This window comes from Rhinoderma darwinii, chromosome 1 (genome assembly GCF_050947455.1).
Source record: "Rhinoderma darwinii isolate aRhiDar2 chromosome 1, aRhiDar2.hap1, whole genome shotgun sequence".
Taxonomy (NCBI): Eukaryota; Metazoa; Chordata; class Amphibia; order Anura; family Rhinodermatidae; genus Rhinoderma; species Rhinoderma darwinii.
Window position 1 is genome coordinate 308139418 of NC_134687.1, and position 23873 is coordinate 308163290.

A 23873-nucleotide genomic window follows, 5' to 3' on the forward strand; every position below is an offset into this window, starting at 1 on the left:
GTCTCTGTAAGGGTATGTTCACACAGCAACGCAAAATACGTCTGAAATTACGGAGCTGTTTTCAGACGAAAACAGCTCCTGAATTTCAGACGTTTTTGCATGTACTCGCGTTTTTCGCGGCATCTTTTACAGACGTAATTGGAGTTGTTCTTCATTGGAGTCAATGAAAAACGGCTCCAAAAACCTCCCAAGAAGTGTCCTGCACTTCTTTTACGCGGGCGTAATTTTACGCACCGTCTTTTGACAGTGACGCGTAAAATTACACCTCGTCTGCACAGAACATCGTAAAACCCATTGCAGGCAATGGGCAGATGTTTACAGACGTATTGGAGCCGTCTTTTCAGACGTAATTCGAGGCGTAAAACGCCTCCATTACGTCTGAAAATAGGTCGTGTGCATATACCCTAATGCTGCAGTTGTGTTGCGTTTTTAAAGGAAATAATTGATGGACATTGTATTCACCTGTGTTGAAGTTTGTTAGGTGCTTCCTGTATATAGTTCATTACAATGCATTGCAGAACTGTTAGAAAAAATGCAAGCAGTTCAGCAACAATTTTGGCAGCGCGGTCATTAACTGCATGCGGTCGGACATTATGAAGATGCGGTCAATCGCACAAAAGACACATTGTAATATAATAGCAGCAGTCTGTCCATAACAAACATTTCACCATTGACTTCTATTGAAAAATGACTAACTGCAGTTTAAAAACGCAACATAAACGCACCGTGACTGCACCGTGTGGCCTTACCCTGATTATGGCAGGAGGAGAGGAGTCTGATCAATTAAGAAGCATTTTTCTGCAATAAGATGATTAATTATAATATTACAAAATGTCTTATCTTTGCTTGTACTACTGATTTATATGGGTAAAGTTTATTTACTCTTTAAGCTATTTTAGGTTACAATTGCTTTCAAGATTTTCACATGCTCAAGCTAAATTCTTACACATGGAAAGGCAGCCAGCATAATACTTTGATAATATGAATATTGGATATCTTTTATTATGCAACTGCTGTGGACTCTACCACATGTTGTTGTTGTTCAAAAGAATATATAATATATGTAGAATAACAGATCAAATATTATACAGGGTCGTAGCTAGGGGGTGCAGGTGTGGCATGTTCCCCCAGGCGCAACTCTGAGGTAGGGAAGGGGGGGGGGTGCACGCTGCAGAGCAGCCATATCAAAACAGCTGATCACTGCTGACAGGCGCCTTGTATGCAGGACGGATGCAGTAGCAAACAGCGTTAGGAGGAGGCAGGAGGTCTTGCAGTGTCATAAGGTCAGGTGACTCAGGTCAGGTGACTAGACTCGTCCACTCCCGGGCCGGCACCGACCCTGGTCGCTACCACTCTCCGTTCTGGTGGCAGTGTGGCTCTAAGTACAAGGGGGAAGGGGGTTGTGTGGCACTAAGTACAAGTGGGTGTGGCACTAAGTACAAGTGGGTGAGGCACTAAGTACAAGGGAGAGCTGTGCGCAATATCTACAAGAGGGGGCTGGGTGTGGCACTATCTACAGGGGGGCTGTGTGTGGAGCTATCCACATGAGGGCTGTGTGTGGAGCTATCTACATGAGGTCTGTGTGTGGCGCTATCTACAATAGGGCTGTGTGTGGCGCTATCTACAAGAGGGCTGTGTGTAGCGCTATCTACAAAGGGTGTGTGTGGCGCTATATACAAGGGGGCTGTGTGTGGCGCCATATACAAGGGGGCTGTGTGTGGCGCTATCTACAAGAGGGGCTGTGTGTGGCACTATACAGGGCCCTATCTACAAGGGGGCTGTGTGTGGCGCCATCTACAGGGGGCTGTGTGTCGCGCCATCTGCAGGGGGCTGTGTGTGGCGCCATCTACAGGGGACTCTGTGTGCCGCCATCTACAAGGGGTTGTGTGTGGCGCCATCTACAAGGGGGCTGTGTGTGGCGCTATCTACAAGGGGGCTGTGTCTTGTCTCTTTAATTTATTTTATTTTAACTTATTGTTATGTTAAACTACCTTATAGTACTATATTGCTTGTAAAATGTAGAAATGGTTTTATGCTAGGGTTACATATAAAAAAAAAATGACACCTCATTGATTGGTAGAGAAAGCAAACATGTCGAAGGGGAAGGAGATGTCGGGAAAGAAGTTGGGGGGTGCCAATCTGAATCTTTGCCCCGGCTGCTGGAGAACAGAGCTACGCCTCTGTATTATATAATATATTAGAATGTAGAAAAACAGATTAATTATTACATCCTTTTTATAAATAATTTTCTCTGATATTAAATCTTTTTTCATGTTGGAAACCTTAATTAGAATAAATATCCCATATTGAACACAGACAAATGAACTGCTTTCCTATAACATGTTCTTCTGGACCTCCGTATGCTCCAACATTCATGAAAGGAATAGATCTAGCGTCCTATTTTTTCTTTCTTTTTTTACAATTATATTGAAATAAATGATTAAAACTATTATATCCATGTGCTTTCCAGCTCGTGTTATATGGTTGACTAGCTGAATGAACCAAGTGCTAGCTGAATTTCTACTGAAGGGTTAAATGATCATGAGCAGTGGGTACCCGCATATAGGATCCAATCCGGTGGAATTCAGACTGAGATGCCAGCTGCTTACTGGATGGTTTGTCTCCCTGTATCTCTACATACAGCCACACAGTGACACTCAGCTGTGAGCATCTAGACACCAAGATATACATTGAGATAGCTACAATACAGGAAAATGAGCAACTCGGGGTACGAAAACAAGGATGGACAAGAACCTTTAAAGTATATCAGGTAAGGCATTTATCAGCTGCCGTCTATAAGAGCCATTGTGCATGAATTTACAGTGATTCAGCTGCTTGGATCTAAATAGGGTGTGGATTTATAGAAGCCATGTGCAATGTATTCAAAAGAGATCTTCAACCACTGTAAATCAGTCAGCAAATGAGACTTGTGTACAGAGAATATCTGTGTAATGTGCTGATGAAAACAATACCGCCAATGTGTTACGTGTAATGTTTTTCTGCTGCTGGCACTGACAGCCTTAAGTGTCATCCTCACTTTGAGCTGTCGTGGTGAAATGAACGATAAGACAATCACTCTACAAGTGTCTTGGAAATGAATAATTGAGCTGTGCATTTAAAGAGCCCTTATTGTTAGATTTAGGGAATTATTGAACAGCTTTCTCTCTGCTTAGCTGTGACTCTTAGCAGGGGTTCTAAAATACAAAAAAAAATAATAATTAAGGTTTGCCTAAAATATAACCTTATATTAAAAAGTAATTCGAATACAGTATACAGTAATTCATTGTTGGACGGTTTCTTGTCTCTTATCAACTAAGGCTAAAAAGAATGCTCAAACTCATGGAGGCTCGTGTATCGAAACTGTCACTAGGATGGGGTTTGGGTCTATTTAAAATTGGCGTTCGTTTGAGTATTGTGTACAAATCTCCTTATTCATGATGACTCTTAATACTATGCACTGTTTTAAACTGGTACATATTAGGTCTAAGCTGGCTCCACTTTTTAAGACAATCTATGTTTTTACATAGATACATATGTTGCGCCAACTGGCAAAGGCATGCTAATGCCACTCCAAAATAAAATTGAAAAGTAGTGTATGGATCTCAAAAAATGTTTCATCTGTCTAATAAATGTGGTTGACACCACTGGCAACAGTTTGCAGGACCCTCTTGTTTTTTAGAGCAAAGGCACATTAATACATGATGCCCCTTGCGTCTTCTGTCACTCACAAATCCTTTCCTTGTTTCCACAACCTATGTGGTGTTGAACAACAAAGCTGCTCCATATGTCATTTATTGCATGTTTCCTCCAGGTATTTTTAACTACTTAGTATTTCTCTAGAAGGAAGAAGTCCAACTGGAAAAATTAGAAAATCCACTGTTACTAATTTGTGATCTGGATATAAATGTATAGGTTAAAAGCTAATAATAAGGAAGTCCTAAATTATTGCAACACTATGGAGAGTGTAGAAGAGTGATTTGTATCCTTGGTGTCCATAAAATATTGCTATAAGCATCATCATTTCTAGTGACTATTTCCCTAGCAAACACTATGTAATATTTATATTGATCTCAATCATTTCTTATTTATTTTGAAGTGGTAAAAGCTGAACAGGAAGAAAACACTAAGGGCCTGTTCACACCAGCGCTGGCTTCCATTTAAGATAACCGTTCATCTGTTCCGTCAGAGGGACAGATGAACGAAAAGCCAAACAGAAAGCATTGCTTCCATTTGCATCACCATTCATTTCAATGGTATCTTTTTTGTTTCAGTTGCTTTCCGTTTGCCTATGTTCCACTAGGTTTCCATTTTTTTTTCATGAAAGCAATAGTGCTGCCCTTTATGCTATTGTTTGAAGATTGGACGACATTCCACAGTTCTTCATTTTTAGGTTTTGCCTCATAGACCACCTTTTTAATGTCACCCTCAAGTTCTCTATGGGATTGAGGTCAGGAGGTTGGGCTGGCCACTCCATTACCTCAATCCTGTTTGTCTGTAACCAAGATGTTGTTCGCTTACTGGTGTGTTTTGGGTCACGGTCGTGTTGAAACACCTATTTCAAGGGCATTTCTTCTTTGGCATACGGCAACATGATCCCCTCATGTATTTTGAGATATTCAAAATGATCCATGATCCCTTGTATGCGATAAATAGGACCAACACCATAGTATGAGAAACATCCCCATATCATGATTTTTACATCACCATGCTTTACTGTCTTCACAGTGTACTGTGGCTTGAATTCAGTGCTCGGGGGTCGTCTGACATACTGTCATACTGAACAATTGTGCTTTCATGAGTTCACAAAATGTTGTGCCGTTTCTCTTTGGACCAGTCAATGTGTTCCTTGGCAATCTTTAACCTATTCAGGACATGTGTTTTTTTCAACAACGGGACTTTGCGGGGAGTTCTTGTTGGTAACTTGGCTTCACGTAATCGTCTTCTGATTGTAGCAGTACTCACTGGTAACTTCAGATCTTCTGTGATCTTTCTGGAGTTGATCATTGGCTGAGCCTTTGCCATTTTGACTATTCTTCGATCCATTCCAACATTAGTTTCCCGCTTCCTTCCGCGTCTTTCAGGTTTTGGTTGCCACTTCAAAGCATTTGAGATCATTTTAGCTGAGCAGCCTATAATTTGCTGCATTTCTCTATAGGTTTTTCCCTCTCCAATCAACTTTTTAATCAGTCTGTTTTTCATCAGAACAATGTCTGGAACGACCCATTTTCCCCAGTATTTCAGAAGGAAATACACTATAACCAACATGTGCAACATTTGCCACCCTCCTACCTTAAATAAGAGCCAAAATTGACACCTGTTGTTCCACAGAATGAATGACTTCACCAATTTAACTCCTTGCTGGTATTATTTTGAACAATCCCCTTTCAATTAATGATTTAATTAATGATTCAATTACTCAGAATAATGGCATGCAGGTCCTAATTGTTGGCTCTGTTTTTCTCTACTACACTTAGGCCCTATTCACACGACAGGGTTTCCCGGCCATGTGACGGCCGTTCAAAAAACGTCCGTCACCCGGCTGCAGTAGGAACAATAGACCCCAAATGGGGCTATACACACACGACCGTTTTATTTGACGGCCCGGGAATCCCGGCCATCAAAAAATGAGACATGCCCTATTTTCGGCCGTTCTCCCGGCCGCCCGGCTGCCATAGAAGTCTATGGGGCCAGGTAATACACGGCCATCACCGGAATGTGTTCCGAGTGACGGCCGTGTCTTCCATCGCTCGCTCTCTCCTCCTCACAGTGCGAAGTGCATGTGAGTAGGAGGGTATTTTTTTGCTCCCTGTAGGAGCGGAATCCCCAATTCCCGGCCACAGCTTCGGCAACGCTGTGGCCAGGGATTGGGGATTCCGCTCCAGGAGAAGTCCCTGACTTCACTGTCTATATATGGATACACTGACGTCAGGGACTTCTGAAGCGGAATCCCCAGCACTGTGGCCGGTGTTTCCGCTCCAGGAGAAGTCCCTGACTTCACTGTCCATATATGGACACACTGACGTCAGGGTCTTGTGAAGCGGAATCCCCAGCGCTCTGGCCGGTGTTTCTGCTCCAGCAGAAGTCCCTGACTTCACTGTCCATATATGGGCATTGAAGTCAGGGACTTCTCCTGGAACGGTGGCGCTATCTACAGAAAGGTAGGAGGGGTGCCATCTATGGGGGGGAGTGCTATGTAAAAGGGTCCTGTGTAGAACTACCTACAGGGGGCTGTGTGGCATAACCTACGGGGGGCTGTGTGGCACTACCTATGGGGGGGCTGTGTGGCACTACCTACGGGGGCTGCGTGGCATTACCTACAGGGGGCTGTGTGGCAGGCATTACCTACGGGGGCTGTGTGGTACTACCTATGGGGGGCTGTGTGGCATTACCTACAGGGGGGACTGTATGGCATTACCTACAGGGGGCTGTGTGGCATTACCTACAGGGAGCTGTGTGGCACTACCTACAAGGGGGCTGTGTGGCACTACCTACAGGGGGCTGTGGCAGTATCTACAGAGGGCAGTGTATGGTATTATCTACAGAGGGAAGTGTGTGGCAAAAAATTTACAAATGAAATTCATCCATTTTTAAAACGGACAGGGAAAAAAACGGATGTAAAACGGGTCAAAATCGGCCGTTAAAAACGGAAACACGGCCCGGCACGGAAACGGAACGGATGCAAAACAGCCGAGAAAAACAGACCAAAACTGAAGTTTTTATCGGCCGACGCTCGGACCCTGTCATGTGAATAGAGCCTTAGGGTATGTGCACACATAAAATCAAAAACGTCTGAAAATACGGAGCTGTTTTCAAGGGAAAACAGCTCCTGATTTTCAGCCGTTTGTTTTAGCATCTCGCGTTTTTCGCAGTGTTTTTTAAGGGCGTTTTTGGAGCTGTTTTTCAATAGAGTCAATGAAAAACGACTCAAGAAGGGACATGCACTTCTTTTACGCGGCCGTCGGAATGGAACACTGTTTTTCCCATTGAAATCAATGGGCAAATGTTTCGAGGCGTTCTGCTGCAGATTTTTCGGCCGTTTACGGCCCGAAAAATGGCCGAAAATAAGTTGTGTGAACATACCCTTACAAGTAAATTATTTGCTATGTAGAAATAACTCAATATTTTTGGTAGAAGTGATATCAAGTTAATGATGTTGGACTGCTATTTTTTAACACTACTGTACATGGAGTTTAGCTTTGCTTGAGTACTTTTTGGTTATTATGATTTTTATTATTATTATTATTATTATTATTATTATTATTATTATTTATATTTGATGTCTTGGCCCTTGATTTTATACTATAATTTCAGCCGTAAAACGGAAAAATCTGTTTTGCAATATCCAACTATCTACCAAGATTGCTCCCTTAATTTACATAAATTTAGAGGTTCACTTGCATTTTCTCCTGCTATTTGCTTGACCCAAACATCTGGGAACACTGGTTCTTGTTGAATAAATACACTCTTTTGACAAGTATTGGAAATGTTATAAGTAATCTTAGTGGGTAGAGGTAGACCATTCAGTATTCCGTCCAAAGTACTTTATCAATACTGACACCAGTACTTCTTTATGCTTTTTATTTTACATGTTTTCATATGACATACGTCATTTCTATATTAAAATTAACGTTATACACACGAAATTGTATGCATTTGGAGCAGTCAGTGAATGTTTTCTTATCTTCAAATGCTGCTTGGAGAATTACGATACATTGCTATAAGCAGGGCTAGATTATAGGGTGGGCAAAAGGGGTATTTGCCCAGGGGGGCTACACCACCAAGTTTCTTCCAGCCCTTCCCAGTGTGACAAGCACTTTTAAGATACTTTTGGCAACACTTATCTCCTGGTAGATTAAAGCATCGGGCATGCTAGAATCCCAACATGCTGAACCATGTTTCCTTTAACCGAGGACAGTGGGGCTGCTCTCATATATGTTAGATGGTCCTCAGATTTTGTTGACATGAGCAAGGATGTACCATAGACGTTTATGTGCAGCGTAAGTTATCTATAAGGCAACTAAGCCTATTTTCCACACTACTAACAGAAGGAATTTAATTGTTCTATTCCCATGATTCCTAATAATTAAAATAATCTTTATTAACCCCTTCCCACAAAATTACGGGTCTGGTACGTCGGCATTGCAAGTAACTTACCGCAATCCGACGTACCAGACCGGTCATATAGATGAAGCAGGCACAGGATCTGTGCTCGCTTCATCTTCAGCGGGTGACAGCTGTATATACAGCTGACATCCCGCTGCAACAGCGGCGATCGCAGTTATCTATTATCGCCGCCATTTAACCCCTTCAATGCGGCAGTCAATGGCATGTGCCGCATTGAAGTGGTTGACAGAGGGAGGGTGCTCCCTCTGTACACCACCGCCCCCCCTGAGATCGCGGGTGCCGATGGTTGCTATGGAAATCATGAAGCCTAGCAATGGCTTCCCGGTTGGCCAGGTATGGAAGCCTATTAGGTCCTGCCCAAGGCAGGACCTAATAGGCTTAACTGTCAGGTGAACAATTACAGTTACAATACACTGCACTACATACGTAGTGCAGTGTATTGTACAGGGGATCAGAAGATCAGATCTTCAAGTCCCCAGTATGTTTAAAAAATAAAAGCAAAAAAACTATATATTTTAAGAAAAATAAATAAATAAAAAGTTTTAGGTAATAAAAACAATAATCGCACTGTTTACCTCATCAAGTCCTTTATAAGGCTGGATTTACACGAGCATGTTCGGTCCATAAAGGACGGAACGTATTTCGGCCGCAAGTCCCGGACCGAACTCACTGAATTGAGCCGGGCTCCTAGCATCATAGTTATGTACGACGCTAGGAGTCCCTGCCTCGCTGCGGGACAACTGTCCCGTACTGTAATCATGTTTTCGGGGTATCGCCGCGTTTGGAATGGCCTGAACTATAAAAATATCACTTTATTTTTACCCCACTGTGATCACCGTAAAAAAATGTAATGAAAAGCAAACAATGACAGAATTTCTTTTTTTGGTCACCTTGTCTCAGAAAAAAATGGAATAAAAAGTGATCAAAAAGTCGCAAGTACCCCAAGATGGTACAAATAAAAACTAGTTCGTCACACAAAAAAACAAGCCCTCCCAAAGCGATATCAACTAAAAAGTTATGGCTGTCAGAAAATGGCGACACTAAAACATGATTTTTTTTTTTAGAAAAGAGTATTTTTATTGTTGGAAAGTAGTAAAGCGTAAAAAAACAATATAAATTTGATGTCGCTGTAATCGCATCGACCCACAGAATGAAGTTAACATGTTGTTTATACTGCACGGTGAACGCTGTAAAAAAGAAGAAACAAAACCGTGCTAGAATTGCTATTTTTTAGTTTCCTCGTCTCCCAAGAAATTGAATAAATAGTGTTAAAAAAAATAAAATTGCATTTACCCCAAAATGGAACCAATAAAAATGACAGCTCGTTCCACAAAAAACAAGCCCTCACACAGCTCCGTCAACGGAAAAATAACACGTTTATGACTCTCAAAACGCAATGATGCTGAATGACGGCCCAGACTAATTTTTTAGGTCCAGTAGAATTTCACTAAATAACCCACATCATTTGCTGGATCCCACAGGTGTACTCTGTAGATGCAGCGCAGATGAGGAAACTTTAGGGCCTTGTGCTGCTTATAGGGCTAGTGAAGAAGTCAAAGATTAGGCAATACTGGAGCGCAGATATTTTGTACGATAACCAAAAAACCAGGCCTGTACATAAGATTGGTTCAAAACGTACCACACCAATCCGTGGATTATTAATTTTATTATTCATTCACCCCATTATTACATCATCCTCTTATGCCCTGATGTACTCTGCCGAGTTTACATATACCCTGATGTATTCCGCACAGCTTACATATACCCTGATGCACTCCGCCCAGCTTAATATACCCTGATGTACTCTGCCCAGCTTACATATACCCTGATGCACTCTGCCCAGTTTACATATAACCTGATGTACTCCGCACAGATTACATAAACCCTGATGCACTCCACCCATTTTACATATATGCTGATGTACTCCGCCCATCTTACATATACCCTGATGCACTCCACGCAGCCTACATATACCCTGATGTACTCCGCTCAGCTTACATATACCCTGATGCACTCCGCCCAACTTACATATACTCTGATGCACTCCGCCCAGCTTACATATACCCTGATGCACTCCGTCCAGTTTACATATACCCTGATGTACTACGCTTAGCTTACATATACCCTGATGTACTCCGCCCAGCTTACATATACCCTGATGCACTCCGCCCAGCTTATATATACCCTGATGCACTCCGCCCAGCTTACATATACCCTGTTGCACTTCGCCCAGTTTACATATACCCTGATGTACTCCGCCCAGCTTACATATGCCTCCACATTATAAGCTTAAATTCCAGTAAAACACCAAACAAAACTTCTACCAAGCAAAATCTACTCTTAAGGATCTGCCAGGCACAGCTTCTGTATCCACGCCCATAGGTAATCAGTCTGCACCTGCTTCTATGTCTGTGAGACTGACTCCAGGAGTGGGAGAGCCTATCACAGCCTGGCCAGACGGAGCTAGCTCCCGCCCTCTGTCTATTTATGCCTGCCTTTCCTCTTCCTCCTTGCTTGTGATTCTTCTCTGTTGGTTTCCTGGCCCTGCTGCAGCTTCTTGAACTATTTGACCCTGCTTCATATTGACCCTGGCTTACTGACTACTCTTCTGCTCTGCGTTTGGTACCTCGTACACTCCTGGTTTGACTCGGCTTGTTCACTATTCTCCTGCTCTACGTTTGGCACCTCGTACTCTCCTGGTTTGACTCGGCTCGTTTACTACTCTTGTTGCTCACGGTGTTGCCGTGGGCAACTGCCCCGTTTCCCTTTGTTCTGTGTTTCCTTGTCTGGTGTTCTGTCGTGCACTTATTGAGTGTAGGGACCGTTGCCCAGTTGTACCCCGTCACCTAGGGCGGGTCGTTGCAAGTAGGCAGGGACTGAGTGGCGGGTAGATTAGGGCTCACTTGTCTGTTTCCCTATCCCTGTCATTACTTCTACGCTCCAAAAGCCAAATGGCGGTGCTTCTGAGCCTGACAGTGTCCCCAAACAGCAGTTTATGACCACATATGGGGTATTACTGTACTCTTGGGAACCCGCTTAACAATTTATGGTGTGTGTGTCTCCAGTGGCACAAGCTGGGCACAACATATTGGTCACTGAAATGGCATATCAGTGGAAAAATGTCAATTTTCAATCTGCAACATCCACTGTGCACTAATTTCTGCAAAACACTTGCAGGGTCAAAATGCTCACAATTCCTCTAGATATTTTTCTTCAGGGATGTAGTTTTCAAAATGGGGTAATTTGTCAGGGCTTTCCACTGTACTGGTACCATGGCTCAATGCAACATGGTGTCAGAAAACGAATTTTGTAAAATCTCCACTCCAAAAACCAAATCGCATACCTTCCCTTTAGAGCCTTGCTGTGTGTTCAAATAGCAGGTTATGACCACATGTGGGTTATTGCCGTACTCGGGAGAAATAGCTTTACAAATGTTGAGCGGCTTTTTCTCCTTTATCCCTTGTGAAAATGAAAAAATTCAACTGTGTGATATTTTTTACGGCCTAATTCCAATAAATTCTGCAAAAGACCTGTGGGGTCAAAATGCTCACTATAACACTAGATAGATTCCTTAAGGTGTATAGTTTCCCAAATGGGGTCAATTTTGGCCCTGCAGGGGCTTTTGAAATGTGACATGGCACCCGAAAACCATTCTAGCTAAATTTGAGCTCCAAATGGATTCTCCTTCCCCTTTGAGTCCTGCAGTGTGTCAAAACAGCAGTTTTACAGTTGCTGTAATCGGGAGAAATTGCTTTTTCTCCTTTTATTCCTTGTAAAAATTGAAAATGTCCATGTTTTTAAAAAATTTTGCATTTAAATTTTATGGCCTAATTACACTAAATTCGGCAAAAAAATTGCGGGGTCAAAATGCTCCCTATACATAGTTACATAGTTACATACATAGTTACATAGTTTGTACGGTTGAAAAAAGACACATGTCCATCAAGTTCAACCAAGGGATGGGAAAGGGGAAGTGGGATGGGAAAGGGGAAGTAAAAAATGTCTACATATACTCCTAGGTAAATTCCTCCAGGGGTGTAGTTTCCCAAATGGGGTCACTTTTGGGGGTTTCTACTTATTTGTTCCCACAGGGGCTTTGCAAATGTGACATGGCGCCGCAAACCATTCCAGCCAAATTGTGCTCTTCTAAGCCCTGCCATGGGTCCAAACAAAGGTTTATTGCCACATATGGGGTATTGCTGTGCTCAGAAGAGGTTCCTTTACAAATTTTGGGGTGCTTTTACTCCTTTATTGTGAAAATGAAAAAATGTGAGCTAAAACTACATATTATTAGAAAAAAAACTTTGCTTTTCACTTTCACGGCCTAATTTCACTACAGTCCGCAAAAATCCTGTGGGGTCAAAACGCTTACTATACTCCTCAATAAATTCCTTGAGGGGTATAGTTTCCCAAATGGGTGTCACTTTTGTTTTTTTTTTACTGTTTTGGTCTCACAGGGGCTTTGCAAATGCGACATGGCACCCAAAAACCATTGCAGCAAAACTTGAGCTCCAAAAGCCAAATAGCACTCCTTCCATTCTAAGCAGTACCGTGTGTCCAAACAGCAGTTTATTACCACATATGGGGTATTGCCATAATCTGGAGAAATGGCGTTTCAAATGTTGGGGTGTTTCTTGTTCTTTATGCCTTGTAAAAATTTAAAATGTCTACGTTTTATTGTGAAAAATTTTGATTTTCTTTTTCACAACCTCATTCCACTAAATTCAGCAAAAAACCTGTGGGGTCAAAATGCTCACTATACCCCTTGATAAATTCCTTGAGGGGTGTAGTTTGCCAAATGGTTTCTCTTTGGGAGTGTTTACACTGTTTTGGTACCACAAGACCTCTTCAAACCTGACATGGTGCCTAAAATATATTCTACTAAAAAGAAGAAAATGCTGGAAATAGATCACTCCGTGTGTAATGAATCTATATAATATGAGTTTCACTTTTTGAATTGAATTACTGAAATAAATAAACTTTTTGACGATATTCTAATTAATTGAGAAGTACTATATATATATGGCGCTGCTCGGGAAGGGTTCAAAAAGCCATTCAGGCCACTTTCCATCTTTACACGGCAGTATGTTGATCAGGTTGTTGCATTAGTATTTGTAAGCCAAAACCAGGAGTTTGACCAAACACGGAAGAGGGTCAAATCTATCCATTATGCTTTGTCTCTGTCTCTGTTTATGATCTACTTCTGGTTTTGGTTTGAAAGCGTGACCATTCAGCTCTATGGAGCTGCCGAACACACAAGCTGGATACAGACCCCGAAAGTCCCATGCTTCTCATGGAGTACTTCGGGGGACTTTCGGTCCCCCGTTCTCCTTGACGCTGGGGGACCCAGCAGTTGGACCCCCAGTGATCACACATATATCCCGTATCCTGTGGATAAGGGATACATGTGTTTCTTGGGACAACCCCTTTAAGGTTTAAAATACCTTCGGTATTAAGGGGTAAGTTGAAACTCTAGTCAAATATTAATAATTCGTAAAATGGAGCTACTAGTTTCATATAACATATTGGGCTGTTGATTCTTGCAATTCTCCAAGGTGTGTTCTGTACACTATAGATCTTTAGCACCATAGAAAGTAATAAATTGTCTGCAGGTTACTGGACTGTGCAGGAGGCCCCTTTATTTCGCTTACAGCTTTGCTGCTATTGGCAGCAACTTTACCTCACAGACTTCCTGCTCTGTCCACCCTCTGCATGCACACATAATACTGTTAATATTGAGAGCTCTCTTCTTCATTTTAGCTGCTTCCTCCAGAAATTGAAAGAGAAAGCAAAGAGAATTACATGAAAGGGAGCAGAGAGCTCCCTTCCGAGCAGTAGCAGTGTTATATGCAGGTGGTGGAAAGCACAGGAAGTCTGTAAAGTACGGTTTCATCCAATAACTACCGAACAGGAATTCTAATTTAAAGAGACAGTCCGATAGTGAGCATAAATATGATATGAAAATCAGGATCTATAGGTGATGATTACCTACTATTGTTTTCCTTGCTGCTTGACTGATTTTTAGCTCATCTCCATTAGGCATACCTCCCAACTTTCAAGCATTGCAAAGAGGGACAACCAGTGTGCCGCTCGTATCAAGGTGGTGCAATTTTTTCCTTTGAAGCCACAATCTAACCCTGCTATACACACCCGGTTCAGCCCACACAGTATCATGCTCCCATAGTGCCTCCCCATAGTATAATGCCCCCATAGAACACCACACACAGTTTAAAGCCCCTGTAGCTGCCCCCACACAGTATAATGCCAAATAGCTGCCCCCACAAACTATAATGCCCAAATAGATGCACCCACACAGTACAACGCCCATACAGATGCCCCATACAGTATAATGCCACCATAGCTACCCCATACAGTATAATGCCCCTATAGCTGCTCCCATATAGTATAATGCCCCTTTTCTGCCACCATACAATATAATGTCTACTTAGCTGCCACCATACAGTATAATGCCCCATAGCTGCCCCTATACAAAAAATGCTGCCTTAGCTGGCCCCATACAATATAATGCCCCCGTAGCTGCCCACATATAAAGTGCCAGTGGTCACATATAAAGTGCCAGTGCCCACGTAGATAGTGCCCCAGTGTCCCCTGTAGATAGTGCCCATATCTTGCTACAGTGCCCATGTAGATAGTGCCACAACCCCCTTGAGCGCCATTGAGGCCCTCTCCAGGAGCAAAAGCTGCAGCCAGAGCATTGGCGACGCTGTGGCCGGGGATACCGCTCCAGGAGTAGGTTTCCTCTAGGAGAGAAATTCCTGACCAGAGCATCGGCAATGCTCTGGCAGGGGATTTTGCTCCAGGAGTAGTCCCTGACGTCACTGTCCATATATGGACAGTGACGACCAGGGCTTCTCCAGGAGCGAAAACCCTGGCCAGAGCGTCAGCAACAGTGATATATGGACAGTGATGTCAAGGGCTTTCCCAAGACAGAAGTCCCCGACCAGAGAGCTTGCATTGCTCTGGCTCCATAGTTGAAAGCCTGTCATCGCTGTCCATGTATGATATCATTTCATCAAGGGCTTCCCGGGCTCAGCGCTTAAAGTAGCGCTGTGGCTGGGGAGTACTCGAAGAGTGGAGAAACTCCCTCTGCTCACTAGGAAGTCAGTGCAGGGAGAGCGGATTTCTCTTAAAGCAAGGACAGAATTATAAAATACATATTAGTGAGCCAAAAGGGGGAGAAATATGAACAGCAGGTAATTGTCACACATATACTGAGGCCAATGAGCCCTAGTAAGGGGGAGCCTAGAGGGTGGCTCTAAACATGTTTTTTTTTATTTTGTAGGCCTTTATTTGTATATTTTTACAATTTTTTTATTTTATTTTGTTTTGCGATCTTCCGTTAAAGGCAACCATGTATTTTTATGTTCCAGGTGCATGGGGCATTGGCAGCTAGAATGTAAATATACTGATCGTGGTCATCTAGGGGTTAACATTTCATCACTGAGGAGTTATTAGAGATGGCTGAATTTAATAGAATATATATAAAACATAGGTTTAGAGCTCAGATTCAGCTTGGCTGGTATGGCTCATAACACTTCCATTTCCATGTAGACCAATATCAAATATTATTTTTCAGAACCCCGCATGACCATGACAGATGGGCTTAGGACATTTTTTGTAATACCAGCCATAGAACAAATAATAAGTAATTCTGCAAATCTGTCATGGTTAAAGAAGCGCTATTAGAAGTATATAAAAAAAACTTGTGTGTACATGGAAAGTGTGGAAAAAAAAGTGAATATCCACCCTCGAATACCATTTTTTTTTCTAAAAAGGTTCAAAATTCTGTGCTGATTAATTTCTTAATATATCTTTATAACGGTGGAAGGTTTGTTTTTCTAATACAGAATTACAAATCCCCTGCATAGACATAGATTTCAAAGACAATATATGCTGGCTACCTGCAGCCACCACTACGGGATGCTTACTGCATACTGTTATACATTGAACTCAATAACAAGACAGCATGCAGAAAGCTCCCATGCTTTTTCTGGTGTTTGCTGCAAACAGCCTATGTCATCATTTACATCTATATCCATACAGGGGATTTGGAGCACTGTATTAAGAAAACAGAGCTTAAAATATATACAAAAATTTATCTGCACAGAATTTTCGGAGCTAAAAGCAACATGTTGTTTAAAGATGGAGCTTCTCTTTAAAGTTCCATACCCATAGCATACAGCTTACTGTACTCAGATGATCATGGCTACATCTGCCAGTTCTGGTCTTGTTCAGCCTTGTCAAAACCATTTTGATGCGGAAACCGCTCGCTGGAAAAGAAAACAGCAATGCAGCGGTTTCTGCCTCTGACCTCCCATTGAAATCAATGGGAGGCAGAAAAAAACTTGCGACACTCGTTTCGGAGCGTTTTTTAATTGCGGTTTTTTTCCCACGGTCCTTGCATTAGCTTCATTGACGCGGACGAAAAACAGCGAAAACTGCAGCAAAAAAAAACACTCAGGCAGGTAAGGGATTCTGAGGCAATTTTTTTGTGCCTGCAAAAAACTTTGTGAAAAGGGCTTAATAGCGATGACATGTGGATTCTAATGACTATTTACAGCAGTATTCATGTTGTGGAAGTTATCTGCTCATGCATTTGAACGTTAATAAGCCTGGTTATTTATGGTGATTCTGATCAATTAATATATACATACTTGTAAAGACACTTTCTCCTATAGCAGAGCCGGCCTTAGGCATGCGCGACTAGTTTGGTCAGAAAGGACACATCACTTGCCACTACTGAAGGGGCCTCCGGAGCTTGCACCCATGATCCCACACTTGGCGCCTTTCGTAGGATGCCGCTTCATTCCCCAGTTTATTGATTAGGAAATGTTATTTAGGCAACAGTCTGTTAGTGTAATTTTGAGCATCTTAAGGCAACGTTATTTGGGCACTGCTTGATTGTATTATTTGGGCACTAAATAGCACGCCATAAAGGGTTGGGGGGGGGGGGGGTGAATATAACATACTGCACAGGCCACCAACCAACTTAAAGCCAGCTCTGTCCTCTGATAAATACTAAGTCTATTAACTGGTTCCCGACCGCTGGCTGTGTTTTTAAAACCCGAGCCATAGACTTTTTACGGCGCGGGTTTTAACTTGCTGCCCGAGCGATCGGGCAGGTGAATGTCGGGTCTCCGGCTGTCAGTGACTGCCGGGGACCCTGAGGAGAGGATAGAAGCAGCTTTCGCTGCTTCTGTCTTCTCTGATCACTTGTACACATCATTCAATGAACGCTGTGTATAGGAATAGAGGCAGCGGCTGCGCCGCTGTCTCTATTCCTCCCGGTGATCATGTGACTGGTCACATAATCGCCGGGTGCCGTTAGTGACAGATTGCTGGTGGGTCGTCTTACTAGACACAGCACAGCCCTATTAGTGACAATAGTCACTATGAGAGGGCTGATTTCCCCTGTAACTGGAGCTGCTGTGCAGCTCCAGTTACAGTAGAAAAGCATGGTGTAAAAGAAAGAAAAAAATATATAAAGTTCCCCAAAGGTCTTTTCTCACCTTTGAGGGACAGACCATAGTAATAAACAAATAAAAGTAAAGTAAAGTGCAAAAAAAATTAATAATTTTCATAAAATACCCACCCCAAAAAAACGTTCCCCTCCCGCCAATCATTTTCGTAACGCTAGCCCGGACCCAATTACCCTAATATAGACATGTAATATATAAAAATTTACAGTAGACAATGACGATCACAAATAAAAGGTCTATTTTAGGGTAAAACTATGTTATTACCCAAAAAAATAGCTGAAACGTAAAAAAGCTTATTTTTTTTACAATTATTTTCAAACTTTAAGAATAAAAATTCTAAAATAGCAAAAAGGATGTGTATAAAAACGATAAAAAAAAGAACCCTGCATTGTCTACGGAAAAAACATCGCATAAATCACGTCGTTAGCCAAACAAATAAAAAAGTTATAGCCATTTAACTAACGCGTGCTAAAAAGGGCTAAATGGTGTCTGGTCCTGAAGGCGCAAAATAGCCCGGTCCTGAACTGGTTAATAAATAAATTCACTATATTACATGTGTGGAGTGAGATGCATACATGCATATCGACATAGACATATCACAACCAAAATGACCATATCCATTGTTTACATTGCTGCCTGCATCTGGAGAACTAGAAAACCATGCAAAATAGAAATAATGTTTGTCAAATTTGTTATCATATTTTTCCACTTAACTCCTAAACAGCTTTATTTATAGAAAATACCTTAAAACCCCTTTAACATTGACATTTATAGTCCACAAATATAAAATGTATATGGTACATACAGTTTTTGTGGCAGTTTTTGATGCAGTTTTTTGAGGCAAACACTAGAGTTAATACAAAAAGAGAGGTGAAGTATTAGCCTTTTCCTTCACTTTGGATCCAAGCATGGCATTGGCATAGAAAACTGCATCACAACTTGCCATAAAAACGGCATGTGTGATTCCAGCCTTATGTATTTATTGTAAAAAATAAAAAAAACATTAAAAAAAATTTCAGGTCTGCCAACAGCAGCTCTTTAATAATTTCCTCATAGCAACAGGATAGTTTGTTTCTACACAGAGTTAAAAATAAATAAATATATATGTATATATATGTATATATATATATATATATATATATATATATACACATACATATATATATATATATATATATATATATATATATATATATGAGGTGAAATCCGCCTCCCTTTAACCACTAAATCTCTTCATTGTGTTTATATGAATGAACCTGGTTGGCAATATGCAACAAGGACTGAGATGCTTTTGTTTGCATTGAAGAGAACACATACTTTCCCCCCGTGCCCTCGCCCTCCCCATGATGTTGTTATACTGTAGTTATAAATAAACATGACAAACATCTAATTGCCGATACACTGGATCCAAAAGGGGACACTGCTTCCAACTGGCACAATCATGTCTATCATTTGAGCACAATCTACACAAATTTTCATGTGTGTGAGAAGATAAAATAAAATCTTCTTACGGAGTAGGGAAAATTTAGAATTATATGGGTACTATGATTACTCACTTCCCTTTATCCTCATGAACAGGTGCCGTTTTGGTGCAGTTTTTGTGGAATTTTTCGGCTTAGTTTTTTTTATCCAAAGCCAGAAATGGATCCAAAAGGGAAGGAAAGGTATAAAGAAAAGACTGATACGTCTACTATGTTTTGTGCCACTTATGTATTTGGCTCAAGAAACTGAGCAAAAAAGTTGTGTGTGTGATTCTGGCCTTATGGAGTTTTCGAACTACATTTTCTATTCTACATTCAGAGTGGATCACAAATGCTGAGTTATAAGGGCAACAAGGCTTCTCAATTTATTCTTACTGCAACAAGTATTTAGGTGTCTTTCACATCGATCTTTAATGCACCATGCACACGACCGTAGATTTCGCTCGTAATAACGGTCTGTAATTACGGACCTATTCATTTCTATGACCGACGGATACCTTCCCGTATATTTATGGGACGGTGTCTGTGCCGTAGAAACCTTCCGTAAAAAATAAGACGTCCTATTTTTTTATTTTATGGACCGTGATCCCATACTTTATAATGGGAGCAAGGTCCACAAATGCGGATGACTGTTCATGGCCGGCTGTGCCCGTAATCATGGACCGTGATAACGGGCACGGTCGTGTGCATGGGGCCTAACTTGTAACATGCATTTCATTCCAGTAACATATTTTTAGAAAGAAATGTACTTTGCACATGTATGAGAACATTATAAAATTTTAAGGGGTTGACTGAGTATATCTGAACTCCTGACAACTTGTGTGAGGTGTTTTCGAATAGACTGATCCTTGTTGAAGAATAATTATTTAAAAATAGTTACATGGTTTGTAACTTGCCATCAAGTCTAACAAATTGTTGAGCTTGAGCAGTGGTCTCCAACATGTGGCTCTTCAGCTGTTGTCAAACCTCTATTGTAACTCTGCAACAGCATTGGGAGCCACCCGTTGGAGACCACTGATCTATTTGAAGGAAAAAACAAAACTCCCTTGAGGTACTTGACAATCTGTCTTTGTAATGGAGGCTTTTTAAAGCTACTCTCTAACTCCTTAAAGGGAAGGTGTCATGAAATTATTTTATTTTTTTATCATATTGCTTTTAATATGATATTAACATACATTTTATTTATTTGTGTTCTCATGTTCTACTTTTTACTGTGTTCTTACTTTATCTTCTCTATGGGGCTGCCATTTTTTTTCATCTCTGTATGTGTCGATTAACGACACATACAGAGATGGAATACGGCACATACAACACCATAGTGAATGCGAACGGGAGCCGTGTGTGGGAACGGCGTACAAGACAATTGTGAAAAACTATTGTGGCATGTTCCATAGCATGTAGCGGCACTCAGATTCCCTATGGGCCTGACTCTGTTTAAACCTTTTAAGACAACTTTTAATTTCACAGTTGTTTCCGCAAACCAATTATTTTTGTCATCTCAAGCTAGGAAAGTGGCATTTTAATTGGAAAAAATAACTGCTACATTTCCAGGCTAAGGGAATAGTGTAGCAAACAATATTAGCATCAGTCTGAGAACATTAATATTTTACTAAAAATAGGATCTCTTCCTCAGGAAAAATAGATTCTCTTCCTAAAAATTATATTCAATAAACAAGCAGATCCAGAGCATTACATTATACAGTCTGGTGCCTACTATATAGTTCAAATAAACAGTACTGTACTTGCCTTACCTATTAATATATTTACAAATAGTTTAAAGCCTTCTGCCCACATTACTCGTGCATCCCCTGAGTTTACCAGTTGCTGCCCTTTTGTGCCTTGTCCCTTCTATGATTTCCACTGAGAAATTAAAAACGTATTCTTAGGTTTCAAAAGTCTTCAAAAACAGAAAATGACAGTATAATTGTTAATTGAACAGGCCTATTACTTTTATCTGGTATAACTAAAAGCACACATACCTTTGTGCAAATTATCAACGCTTCTCCTCTGGCGAAGTGGGCACATTTTATATTGACCATGCTGTAGTTATAGAATTACCAAGGAAAGCAGGATGGTTGGGCTCTGCCAAACATTTAGGGTGCAGTCACACGTGGCACAATTTTCTGTAGCGGAAAATGTTTTCCTATTGGTGGAAGCAAAATCCGCAACATATACATTGTTTAAATTGCTGCGCAGAATTTTTCCACTACATATACTTATTTGACCTGAAATAATGATAAAAACGATAACAAAATGTAAAATACCTTGGGAGTCTTTTATGAAAACTGGAATACAGGAGGAGTATGTGTCTTGTCCTTGTTTGAATAGGTTATCTGGTTTAGGGTATATTCACACGTAGAGGTTGAGGTGCATTTTTACAAAATTCTGGTGCATTTGCAACTACATTAAACAATGCTCAAAATCGGAGTAAAACGCCTACAGTTTTTCAGATGTTTTTGGGGGATTTTTAGAAAAGTATCAAACGTTGTACAAAAATAACTTGTACATTGACACAAAATGTGCACAGTAAGAAGTGCAATAACAATCTAGTATTGGAAATACACAATAAACAATAGTGTAACGTTATGAGATATATCTAATCTGGTACGTCATATAACAGTTGAAAGCTGAATAGCCTGTATGCCATAAGAAGAATTGATGACCTTAAAGAAGCACCCCCAGTGTTTTAAATTGTTTTGCTAAGGCTGCCTGCAGTAGCATAGCTAGGGGGGGGGGGCCTGGGCGGTGGCCCCTGTGCCCCTGAGATTGTGGGGCCCACTGAGATGCTGGAGCCCGCTGCTTCGCCGCTCTCAACATGACCACGCACGTGGCCACGCTGTATTATTACTCAAGTTAGCAGACGTGCTGCACGTTTCGATTGTCTGCTACAGCACGCTTCTGAGGCTGCCCGCCAGGAGAAGAAGAAACCTGCGTGTGAGGAGATGGTGATCAAGCACCCCTTCCCAAAGGATCCAGTTATGATAGAGTTTATATACAGAGATAATGGCTGCTTTAAACAGGGATGATGGGGGTTTATACAGGGATGATGGCTGGACTACCCATCATTATACCAGCCAGGCTGGTATATACAGGGATGATGAGGGTTATATACAGTGATGATGGCTGGTATATACAGGAATGATGGGAGTTATATAGAGGGATGATGGGGGTTATATAGAGTGATGATTGGGGTTATTTACAGGGATGATGGTGGTTATATACAGGAATGATAGTTGGTATATACAGGGATGATGGGGGTTATATACAGGGATAATGGGGGTTATATATAGGGATGATGGGGGTTATATACGGGGACGATAGCGGGCGCAGCCATCATCCATGTATATAACCCCCATCTTCCCTGTACACAACCCCCTATCATCCCTGTATATACCAGCCATTATCCCTGTATATAACCCCCATTATCCCTGTATATTACCCCTGTATATACCAGCCATCACCCCTGTATATACCAGCCATCACCCCTGTATATACCAGCCATCACCCCTGTATATACCAGCCATCATCCCTCTATATACCAGCCATCATCCCTGTATGTAACCCCCATCACCCCTGTATAAAACCCTCATCGTCTCTGTATATACCAGCCATCAGCCCTGTAGCAGTAGCGTAGTTAGCGAGGGGGCGGTGGCCCCGGCCCACCGAGATGGTGGGGCCCGCAGTCGGTTACCCAGCGGTGGTGTGTCCCAGTTTCCTCAGGACGCAGATTCAGTTGAATCCAATGCTGGAGCAAGAAGCTGACGGCTCCTTGCTCCAGCATTCACTGTGTGCTGCCAGCTCCAGCTGTGAGCGGCTCGACACAGATAGGCGCGATGTAGTGACGTCATCGCGCCTGTCTGCACAGAGTGGAGGAGCAGAGGGATCTCCACTCGTCGTGGAAGTGCGGATAGGTAAATATTTAAATTAATTTTTTCATTAGGCATTACAGGGGGCATTATACTGGGTATGGGGGGCTGCAATAAGGGCATTATACTGTATGGGGTAGCAATAAGGACATTTTTCTGTATGGTGTAGCTATGGGGGGCTTTATACTGTATCGGGCAGTTATGGGGTATTAGACTGTATGGGGCCACTATGTGAGTATAATACAGTATGGGGCAGTTGTGGGGGCATTATACTGTATGGAACAGCTGTGGGGGCATTATACTATATGGGAAAGCTATGGGGGGGCTTTATACTGTATGGGGCAGCTATGGGGGCGTTCTACTGTATGTAGGCAGCTATGGGGCGTTATACTGTATAGTGCAAGTATGAGGCATTATACTGTGTGGGGCAGCTATGGGGCATTATACTGTGTGGGAGAAAATTTAGGGCATTATACTGTATCGGAGCAGCTATGGGGTATTATACTGTGCGGAGGGCAGTTATGGAGGCATTATACTGTGTGCAGGGCAGTTATGGGGGCATGTTATGGTGTAGGCAGTTAAAGGGGCATTATACTGTATGGGGGTAGCTATGGGGTATTATACAGTGTGGGAGGCACTATAGGAGTATTATACTGTATGGGGACAGCTATAGGGGCATTATATTGTGTGGGGGCACTAATAGCTCATTATACTATGTAGAGGCGGCTATGGGGGCAGTATTCTGTGTGGGGAGGCACTATAGGGGCAATATATTGTGTGGGGGTCACTGGGGGGTCATTATACTATGTAGGGGGCAGTAAGGGGTTATTATACTGTGTGGGGCAGCTATGGGAGCATTATTCTGTGTTGGGGGAAACCATAGGGGCATTATCCTGTGTGTG

At 41.9% G+C, this 23873-nt stretch overlaps 1 protein-coding gene across 1 annotated transcript in view; it reads left to right on the forward strand.

Moving 5' to 3' along the window:
- Positions 1-2604: 2604 nt before the first annotated feature.
- Positions 2605-23873, forward strand: part of YJEFN3 (YjeF N-terminal domain containing 3) — a 196630-nt gene continuing 175361 nt past the window's right edge. The window contains exon 1 of the mRNA XM_075851222.1: positions 2605-2770. Within this exon, the coding sequence (XP_075707337.1) occupies positions 2715-2770 (56 nt within the window). The 5' untranslated portion in view covers positions 2605-2714. The remainder of the gene's footprint in view (positions 2771-23873) is intronic.